A 10779-nucleotide genomic window follows, 5' to 3' on the forward strand; every position below is an offset into this window, starting at 1 on the left:
TTTTTTTCGATTCAAATATGAAATTTTAATATTAGTAAATATTTGATGTGATATTATATATATATATATATATGTATATATGTATTTCCTAAATAAATTAATGAAAATATATTCATAACACTATTTTTAAATTTTATATAAAAAAACATATAATACAAGTGAAACTATAACTATACAATGATATTTTTATTTTTGTTAAAACAATAAAATCTTGTGTCAATTTGAAAAACAAAATGATAAATAGTAAGATACCTTCATTTTTTATAAGTGGTCTTAATATTATTGTTGAAAATTTTAATTATAAAATTTTGAATCGAATAGGATAAGATAAAAACAAACCAAATCTTAGAATATTTGAATAATATTATTAAAATTGCATTTAAAAAAATCGAAGCAAATCATTTGAAAACTATTTCGATTCGAATACGAATACCATTTAAAGATTCAAAACAAATCGAGTAGTCGAATATTTTCACATCAATTTGATTCATATGCAACCCTAATTGAGCATCCATACCAGTATTAGCTGAGAAGAAGATAATGCTTTGGTTTTCCAAGACTGATACTGCAAAGTAGCTTCAAGCACAGACTCCACCATAGCTGTCCTTTTTTCCATCTCAACAAGATCAGAAGTAGCTGTTTCATACTTCTCGTGTATTTTGTGAAAGTACAGAAAATTGTGAATAGAAATATAGTCGAAAGGAGAACAACAAAAAGTTCAAACATCAAAATAAGTCAGGACTAATGCAACCCTCGTGACACATCAAGATGATGCAGCAAGCAAATGAACAGTATTAAGTAGCTGGATCAAAAGTATTTGCATCATAATATGTCATCATTAGTCGTCTTGAACAGTGATCGAGATTGCTAAACATAGATGGACAGGAACAATGGTAAAGCTAACAACACTTTGCATTTCTATTTTAAGAAGAATGAAATCTGAAGTGATTGGGCAGCAAACCAGAAAAGACTCACAATTGTTAACATAAAACAATAATCTTACTCGAAGCATGGCATTCTCTTGTTAACATTAAATAATCATACACTGTCATCACTATCTATCTATCCATTTATTCAGGACATTTGGATATTGACATAAAAAATTAATGAAAAATAAACAGAGTATTGCATCTACATGCATTTATAACAGGAAGCCGGGACTGCCATTTCAAGAAACCTTATGACTTAAACAAATAATTTTGTTATAATATCTACCCAAGACACAAAAGCATGTGATTAAAGCATGTTTCAGTATCATATATATATATATATATATAAGATGTGGTGAAAGGAAACAATGCAACAAACTGAAGAAACTTTTCGTAGGAAGAGAAATAACAAAACAAAAGAACAGTTGATCGAACCCACAAATACCAATCACTTCAGAAACTTGGAGACATAAACACAACCATGGGAATACTTACCAAAATAGCCTCTGTCGATCAAATCTTGCCAAGAAATCGTCCTATTCAGCTTGTCCTTTCTTTATCCTTAAATCAGACTTCAAAAGTCCGGTGAGTGTTTAATTTCACTTGTTTTAGCAGAATATGCAAGGGCAAAGGAATGCTCGATACTGCTGCAACGAAATCCTTGAAACAGCTCATGTCTCTGAATAATGACGATATTCACGTCATATGGCTTTCATTTAAAATGTCTATACTCTGAAAGCCTTGAGGCATGAGGCGCTGAGATTCTAGTTTTTTACACAAATTCATGGCCACTTCATATTTACCACTTTTGCTAAGTCCGCTAATAAGACGAAACAAAATGTCTGAATCTGGAGCTACAGCTCTCTCCATCATCTCTTTCAAGATCTGAACTGCTCCATCATAATCTTCATTATACACAAAAGCAGATATTATCATCTTAAAAGTCGCTTCATTGGGATGACAACCACTCCGCACCATAATTTTATAGAGCTGAAAAGCACGATCCACATTGTTTCTCACACACTGCCCAGTTATAAGAGCAGCAAAAGTTGAAGAATTGGGTACTAACTTTTCCCTCTCAAGTTCCTTCACCATATGTGCAGCTTTCCTCGTCTTCCCCTCTTTGCATAGGCCCAAAATCAAAGCATTATAAGTTAAGATATCAGCCTTAATACCATTTGTAGACATTTCCTCAAAGAACTGGATGCCCATCTTACTATTTCCGATTAAACTATAACCATTGATCAATGTATTGTAGGTTACAGCTGTAGGTCTCAAATTTAGGCTTTTCATTTCTCCAAACAGCTTGTTTGCTTCCTGTAACTTTCCCTCCTTGCAAAATGCGTGTATCAGTGTGTTATAGGTAACGACACTCGGTTGCACTCCATTCTTCTCCATCATGTTCTTGAGATTCACAGCACTGGTCAATAGACCCTTACTACAATATCCTGCCATCAATGTATTATAAGTTACAAAACTACGGGATAATCCCATTCCTTCCATTCCTGTAAATACCTTAACCGCCATGTCCATATTCCCCACCTTACAATATGCCCCAATGACCATATTAATTGTGTAGTCATTTGGTGATATTCTGCACCTACACATCTCATTATACACTGCCAAGGCAATATCCCCACGATTCGAACTGATCAATGAGCTCAAAAATGCATTACAAGATTCCACAGTGGGATAAAATCCGTACTCCCTCATCCACCAGTAAGAATCAGAAGCATCTCTAAACTTCTTCATGTGGACATAAGTCCTGAACAATGTATCAAACACTCGTGGCGAAGAGTCACACATCCTATAAGAGTAAACCAATGCTTCAAAGACCTTGCGAGGATAATCCAACTTTGCAGATCCCATTTCAAGAATTTTCCTCAAAATAGTTTCGGAAGATTTAAACTTTCGATTCTTAGTCAATATGTGGAGAATTACAGAATTCACATCAAGCGTGTTCACCTCGGAATTCTTGAGCTCAACCCAGTTGAAAAATTCTTGTGAAAGCACATGATCTTTCTGTATTTTCAGCAAAACATGTTTAACTCTAAATGATGTTAAGCCAGAGGCTAGATTATTGAGGCTATCCCATTCAGAGTGGATCAAACGACTGTGCACAATGTTTGCATAGTCCAAATCTTCACCCTTGGCTGGAGGCAGTGTCCTATAAGGTAATAAAGTACACTTTTTTTTGGGATTATCTGATATTGAAAATTCAGCAAGATCTTTGGCATGACTTTGGCTTCTGATATGGAATGTAGAGAACCTGTACATCTGTTGAGCTTTCTTCATGATATCCTACAGTATGTTTAAACAAGAAAGGAAGAAAGCAAATTAGAAACAATTTTTTACCTCTGAATTGACAAAAACAACATGCAATACATCAACAAAGCAGCATAAAAAGAAGCAACAGATTCAAAACATGTTGGATTAGTAAGAAGTAAGAACAACACAGAAACCCTAGCTGAATAATGAAATAACACTTAATCCATCGGGAAGCAAACCGAGCTAATTATTTCTCAACAGAAATCTAAAACAATCTGAAATCACAAAATTGTAATCGTGGAAGCGGAATCACCACAAGGTCACAGCAGTAGGAAGATTAAAAAAATACACTACACCTGAAGAATCAAAGGGCTCTGTTAGTTTGTGTTTTCACATTTGTTTTCCCAACAGCGACAAATTAAATTCCCTGCCATAACGTTCTCACTGTAGACAAAAAAACAATTTACAACCATTGGTGAGATTTATAGGAATTGTTTGTGAGCCGCCGGAGGAAGGAAATGAAGAGTAGACGGCGGTTCGCCGGTTCAAACCGAGACCGCCGTGAAATTAAACCGAAACCGAACTCGGTTCCAGTTTTTTGAAAACCGGAGTCACTATTACTAATTTTTTCTCAAACCTGCGTGGTTGCGTCCGCCGTCCGGTGATTGGAGAGCTCCGACGACGGTCGATGCGGTCAGTGACGGCGAAATGTGGGCGATTGATTGAAGAAGGAAGGAGGAAGAGAGTGTGGGAAGAAGAAAATAAAAGGAGGAAAAGAGTGAGTGACGGGATTAGGTAAGAAAGAATTATGGTCTTGGGAGCCGCAGTAGGGTTTTAGTATGGTAAAAAAAAAATTCCTTCTATATATCTATATGGTAAAAAAACTAAAATAATTGTATAATATAAATGTAATAATATTTGTGTAATATATTATAAATTAAAAGGGTATTTGTAACGTTAGGAAGATAATACAATTATTAAAAAAAAATTAATATTTTGTTATCTAACAGACCAAAATAAAAAAACGAATAGATTATTAAGAAACGGAGGTAGTAATTATTACATGAAATATCCATGGATATCGAATGTTTAAGGTTGTGTTTCTTTTAAAGTAGTTTGGGAGGTTTGAGTTTGGATTTGAATTTTTGTGTTTATGTAAATTTGATTTAGATTTGAAGAATTTTGATAGGTATTGATTTGATATTGATTTTTTTTTTTTAATAGCAAAATAATAAAAATGGCTTTTAAAAATGGGAGAGTTAGACTAAAATCCCTAAATGCAATTCAGTCCCTATTGTACATTAATTGGTCTGCAGTCCCTACTTTATTGATTAGATATGTTATAACTCTCTTTTTATATTTTCCACTCAATCACAGTTGTACCTGCGACATGTACTTATGATTGTTTAATAAATACTTCAAATTTTATAATATATACATACATTACCTCCCGCTCTACCCCAGAATACGATTAGATAATTCCATTTAAATATTGCATACCTTATTTTGTGATTTCTTTTTTAAGAAAAAGAAAAAAAAAATACACACGATTTAAGAGTTGAAACATTCCCTAATTTCCCTCACTCTCCGACCAAGCCCTAGTTCTTCGAGAAGCAAATCGACCTTCGTGAAGTCGACGATCAAGCAGTAACACATTCGTTCAGCAAAATGGTGAGGAAAACAACGAACCCGCTGCGATCCCCCACGAAGAGTTCGAAGAAGTAAGTGTCTGGTCGAAACCCTTTTCGTTTTATGATTTTGTTGACAATTGAATTTTATATCGTAGTTTATTCGATTGTTTGTATGCCTCGGTTCGGTGATGAGGAGCCCTGGGTGTTCGGTGTTGTGTTTTTCAACGAGTTTGAAATTGTTCGAATTTTTGGCCAGGAAACCCGGTTCGGTGTTCTATTTATGCACCGATTTTGGGTGATTTTATCTATTTTATCTTTGATTTTGCTAATTTTGAAGATGTATATTTTGTTTAGTTACTTGAAGTTGCATATTTTAGTTTTTTTTGTGGATTGTTCGGTAATTAGTCATATTTGTGGGTTGACAAATGTGGTATTATTAGGTACCAGGAGTTTCATTTGTTTGGTCTAATTTGCTAAGTAATATACCTGTATGACACTATTGTATACTCGGAATGCATTTTTATTCTTGATAAATTGTGAAAAACTTTTAACTAAATTAGATATTTGGATAATGTGGACTTATGGTTTTTACTTACAGGCCAGGGAAAGAGCACAAATCAGTAATAAGCCGATTTGCATTACCATTTTTTCATAATAAGGTGGGGAAACTGAAGCAACACATGATGGACGAACACATCACAACCATAAAAATGACTCCGTTCGGGCATTTTTTGGATTGCCCGAAAATGAAGTTTCGTGGCACCGACTTGTTGCCCTCATCAATAACTTTAGTTCGGAATCTATGTCCTTCAAGATTGGAAGTGACATTGAGCTTCCATTTGAAGTTGAGGAATATTCTGTAGTCTTAGGACTACATGCGAAAGGAGTCTACGTGACCGAAAACACATCGGTCGAAAGTGAATGGTTTGTTCCGATTTTTGGGAGCAAGCCGCGTTCTGTAACCCGTGGCCAGGTGTTGCAGAAGCTGCGTGAGGCTATGTTGCAGGGGCTGGAGCCTCTTTCTGTTGCGGACGTTGTCCGTCTCTTTATTTTGTTTGTTTTTGCAAATATTTTATTTTGTTCTTCGAATTATTTTGTACCCTTTTTTTTTGTTACCGTATGTGGATGACCTGACTGCGATTGGTGACTATACGTGGGGACCCGCAAGTCACTGTTATCTCTTGAAGTGTATAAGCGACTTCAAGTCCGGGAAGAAATATTTGACAGGCTGCACCGCCGGTTTATTGGTAAGCAATGTAATATCGGATTTATTAATTTTTTCTACTTATTTTGGTATATTGCACAATATGTCTATTATTATTATTGTTGGCAGTAATGAGATTATTATTATGTGCAGGCTTGGTTCAATGAGAGGGTCCCAACTTTGGACAAGACACGGTGCCTTCCGAAGGTACCGCGTCTCTTTCGGTGGCTGAATAGCCTCGGTCCAATGTCCAGGGTTCATGCAGTTGCTGAATTGACATCCCTGAAGCGGTCAGATATTCAGGAATTCTATCGGATAGGCACGGAAGAAAGTTTGTTCGTGCAATTTTCCATGCTTCGGAGGTAAATGCATTATTCAATGTTGCTACCATTGTAAATGGATAAAATAATTTCTTATATGACATTATTAACATATGTTACAGGTAGTAGCTCAGCAAATTGCGGCATTGAAGGTGGAGTTGCGGAAGAAAGACGCTGCAATTGCCAGACTTGCTCGTAAATTGCAAAGAGCTAAAGTTGGTGTTGTCGATGACGACAGTGAAGGTGAGTGTGAGGATGAGAGTGATGGCAAGGAGGGTGACGCAAACTATGAGGAGGAGGAGACAGCAGACCGGATGGGTGTGGAGTCAGAGAGGAAACAACTGCATGAGGATGAGGAAGATCAGACCGAGGAGGACTCGGAGGAAGAGAAGCAGGCTGACGGGGAGGAGAAACAGGGTCAGGAGGAGGAGGAGGAGTAGGAGAAACAAACTGAGGAGGAGGAGAGTCAGGCTGAGGAGGATCCCGATGAGGCAGCGGAAGAGCGAGCGAATACCGAGCGACGAAGCAAAAAAAAATGGACATCCTTTTGGCCGAAGTTGATCCGATAAACGAGTCAGATGACGAAGGGGTTGGTAGCCTGTAAGAGTTTAACCAACTGATGGCCATTGTTCCATATATTGCACCGATAGATGTCAAGGTAAGCTAATTAATATAGTAAGTACATTTTGTAGGTATAGTTGTCTATATGTTGAATGATTGTTTGCTTTGTTGAAATTGTAGCCCGCCGATGAGTCCGACCGTGAGACTTGTAGCAGGGCCGCAGATTCATCGATCGTACGTGGTGTAATGGCACGTAAGGATCGGAAGAGAAAGAAGAAGCCTGAATTCGTGCACCTGTGTCAACACCGCGAATTAAGAAAGCTAAAAAATTACGGAGGGCGAAAGGAAAGTCACCGGCCGACGTCAATAATGAGTAGGTACGTAGTTTGATACAAATATCAGTCGCTGGCTTGAAATACTTCGGATAGATTCTTAAATACCCAGTGTTTTTGATTCAATACTTGTACAATAAATACAGATACCTACGGAAACATGATTATCTTTATTGTTGGTTCAGGAACCATTTGTCGTCGGCGACGATGGGGACTCGGATGCTAAGGTTGTAGCAGACCCTGGAGCACAAAAGTTGGAGGAATATTGCAATAACGACAACTACTGTGGAAAGGGTACCTTATCCGAGGATGAGACGAACACCATTGAACAATTTCTCGCGTCATTCGCCGTTTGGTATTGCTATTCACTATTAAGGCTTTATATATTTTTTCTCAATTGCTATTTCCTGCGGAATGCTAAGCTTTATACAATGTATATTTATTAATGAGAAATTGTTGGATTAAAAATCCAATTGTAAATTAAATGTAACTATTTGAGGTTTAGTCAAATTAAACATATATTAAGTAATCTATTAAATTTATTAGGTTTAAATATATAAACTAAGTGTGTGCTTCCTATGTGCAAAAACTCATAAATTATTAATTAGGTGATGACATCAATTAATAATGAGATATAATTATATTAGGGTTGTGATCTCAAATTTAAGTGAAATATCCATTATTTTCTTGTATCAATTATTCCAACACGACAAATCTTCGCTTGGAGATTAATTCATGATCATTTCAAACAATTGTTATCAGAGTCTTTCCATATTGAATTATTAAAATATGTTGTTAGATGTTTAATTGAAATTACTTTGGTCTAGGATCGAACTATTTTCATATATGTTACAATTAATTATTTGATCTTTGTTTCAATTGCTATTCGTTTCGCTTTCATCGATTATAGTATTTGGTTGGATTAATTGATTGCTAACGGGATAAATATATGTTAACTTTTCAATCCGAATAAGTGAATTAAAATATATATGCACGACACATTATTTATGTGGTATGTATGATATGATAATATAATGAATTCATTACTCTACATATTTCTTATCAATATTAATATTTTATGGAATTTTATGTAATCAGACACGCATATATTCTCAGACACGCATATATTCGGTTATATTTGTTCGACTGTTTGCGTGCTTGATGATTATGTGTGCTATTTGCAGCGATGTAATATCTGTTAGAAAAATAAGCATATAATCAAATATGTTAGCGGAAGCGAAATTTAAACAAACCTCCTGCCATTGCTAGAAAATTAGATTTATTCTCGATATTCTCTTCTCCAAGCAAAACGTGGACTGGAATTGTTGGAAGATGGTGTTGTCAGACTTTGGACCCCTTGGGAGGATGTTGCCAAACTTTGGAAACCTCCGAAGATAGTGCCAGATTGTGGAACCCTAGGATGATGTTGCCAAACCCTGGCTCTCAAATAGTGATGGTGTATTCTAATTTTCTGAGAGTAGGTTTAGTAACCCGTATGTGAGAGTATTTATAATTAAAAGAAAAACCGTCCATCACGATTTTTCTGCCACTTCTCACGTATAGTTTGAATGTGATAGACTTAATGGGAGAAAAGTAGGCCACAATTTTAGGTTAGTTTAATTATATAAGATAATTCAAAAATAATCAAAATTCAAATATGATTAATTAATTAAACCAACATTCTCCCACTTGGCCCACTCAAACTATCACAACATAACGAGAAACCTTACATACGAATCATGGCGGTAGGTCTTCTATAAACGAATGTTACCTTCCATGTATCACGATATGTCAAGCATCTCAAACTAAATTCACAACTTAATGAATAAATCTTATATTTATTCCGGGTTAAACATAAGCGAGTTTTCTCAATAATAAACAAATATGTGCACAATAAAGCGAGAAAACATCAAAGTGAATAAGAGTCTCAAATAACAATGTGTGCAAATAAACTACATTGTAGAATCAAGTCCCATACTTGCTACGTGATCCCTGAAACTCTTTAGTGGCATGCCCTTAGTCAAGGGATCAGCAAGCATCAACTCTGTACTAACGTGTTCAATGACCACTTTATTTTCCTTGACACGCTCTCTTAAGGCTAAATATTTGGTGTCGATGTGTTTACTTCGACTCCGACTCTTATTGTTTTTAGCCATAAATACCGCAGCAGAGTTGTCACAGTACAACTTAATCGGTCTGGAAATAGAGTCAACGACTCTGAGCTCAGATATGAAACTCTTCAACCATACACCATGCGAGCTAGCCTCGAAAAATGAAACAAACTCAGCCTCCATAGTGGAAGTAGCAGTGATAGACTGCTTCGCACTTCTCCAAGAGATGGCTCCACCAGCCAACATGAACACATAACCCGATGTGGATTTCCGAGTGTCAATGCAGCCAGCGTAGTCCGAATCGGAGTAGCCAATCACTTCCAGCACATCAGTTTGTCTATATGTGAGCATAAAATCCTTCGTACCTTGAAGGTACCTCATCACTTTCTTTGCAGCTTTCCAGTGGTCAACACCTGGATTACTCTGATATCTCCCTAATACTCCAACAGCATATGCTATGTCAGGCCTGGTGCAAACCTGAGCATACATAAGACTTCATACTGCTGAAGCATAAGGGATATTGCTCATGTGTTCCCTTTCAAAGTCATTTTTCGGACATTGACTCAAATCGAGCCTGTCACCCTTCACAATAGGAGCTACACTTGGTGAACAATCTTTCATATTAAATCTTTCTAGAACTTTCTTGATATAGGCTTCTTGAGACAAACCCAAAATACCTCGATTTCTATCTCTATGGATCTTAATGCCAATGACATAAGATGCCTCTCCCATATCTTTTATATCAAAGTTCCTTGAGAGAAATTGTTTCACCTCATGTAACATCCATTTATCATTAGTTGCAAGCAAAATGTCATCCACGTACAACACAAGGAAGCAAATATGACTCCCACTAACCTTCTGGTATATACAGTGATCCATGACGTTTTCTTCAAAGCCGAATGAAGAGATAACATCATGAAATTTCAAATACCACTGACGGGAGGCTTGCTTCAATCCATATATGGATTTATTAAGCTTACAAACTAAATTTTCTCCACCACTAGAGGTAAATCCTTCAGGTTGTTTCATATAAACATTTTCCTCTAGATCACCATTCAGGAATGTTGTTTTCACATCCATCTGATGTAACTCAAAATCAAACTGAGCTACTAATGCCATGATCACACGGAGGGAATCTTTCTTAGATACCGGAGAAAATGTCTCGGTGTAATCGATTCCTTCCCTTTGAGTGAATCCCTTAGCAACAAGTCTTGCTTTATGTCTTTCGATGTTGCCATCAGAGTCTATTTTGGTTTTGAAGACCCATCTGCATCCAATGGCTTTTACACCATCAGGCAACTCGACAAGATCCCATACCTTGTTTGATGCCATAGAGTCCATCTCGTCTTTCATAGCACTATGCCATAAATCGGATTCTTTAGAATTCATGGCTTGTGAAAACGATTCAGGATCATTTGCGGCT

The 10779-nt window shown here is 36.4% G+C and overlaps 3 protein-coding genes across 3 annotated transcripts; 1 reads left to right on the forward strand and 2 right to left on the reverse strand.

The window, feature by feature from the left end:
- Nucleotides 1-1551: 1551 nt before the first annotated feature.
- Nucleotides 1552-3995, reverse strand: LOC127253015 (pentatricopeptide repeat-containing protein At4g26680, mitochondrial). The gene is made up of 3 exons (XM_051277413.1): nt 3835-3995; nt 3554-3641; nt 1552-3230 (listed from the first exon to the last, which is right to left on the reverse strand). Exon 3 carries the CDS (start codon nt 3222-3224, stop codon nt 1626-1628), a length of 1599 nt encoding a protein of 532 aa, XP_051133370.1. The 5' UTR covers nt 3225-3230; nt 3554-3641; nt 3835-3995; the 3' UTR covers nt 1552-1625.
- Nucleotides 3996-5630: 1635 nt separating this feature from the next.
- On the forward strand, nt 5631-7551 carry LOC127252939 (uncharacterized). The gene is made up of 7 exons (XM_051277325.1): nt 5631-5864; nt 6016-6075; nt 6186-6226; nt 6328-6394; nt 6475-7010; nt 7094-7290; nt 7431-7551. Exons 1-5 carry the CDS (start codon nt 5631-5633, stop codon nt 6790-6792), a joined length of 720 nt encoding a protein of 239 aa, XP_051133282.1. The 3' UTR covers nt 6793-7010; nt 7094-7290; nt 7431-7551.
- A 1646-nt stretch (nt 7552-9197) lies between these two features.
- LOC127252940 (secreted RxLR effector protein 161-like) lies at nt 9198-9845 on the reverse strand. Its single transcript, XM_051277327.1, has one exon. The coding sequence runs from the start codon at nt 9843-9845 to the stop codon at nt 9198-9200; it is 648 nt and encodes a 215-aa protein (XP_051133284.1).
- Between the last annotated feature and the right edge of the window lie 934 nt (nt 9846-10779).

The sequence above is a fragment of the Andrographis paniculata genome, unplaced genomic scaffold (assembly GCF_009805555.1).
Source record: "Andrographis paniculata isolate CXL003 unplaced genomic scaffold, ASM980555v1 Contig49END, whole genome shotgun sequence".
Lineage (NCBI taxonomy): Eukaryota > Viridiplantae > Streptophyta > Magnoliopsida > Lamiales > Acanthaceae > Andrographis > Andrographis paniculata.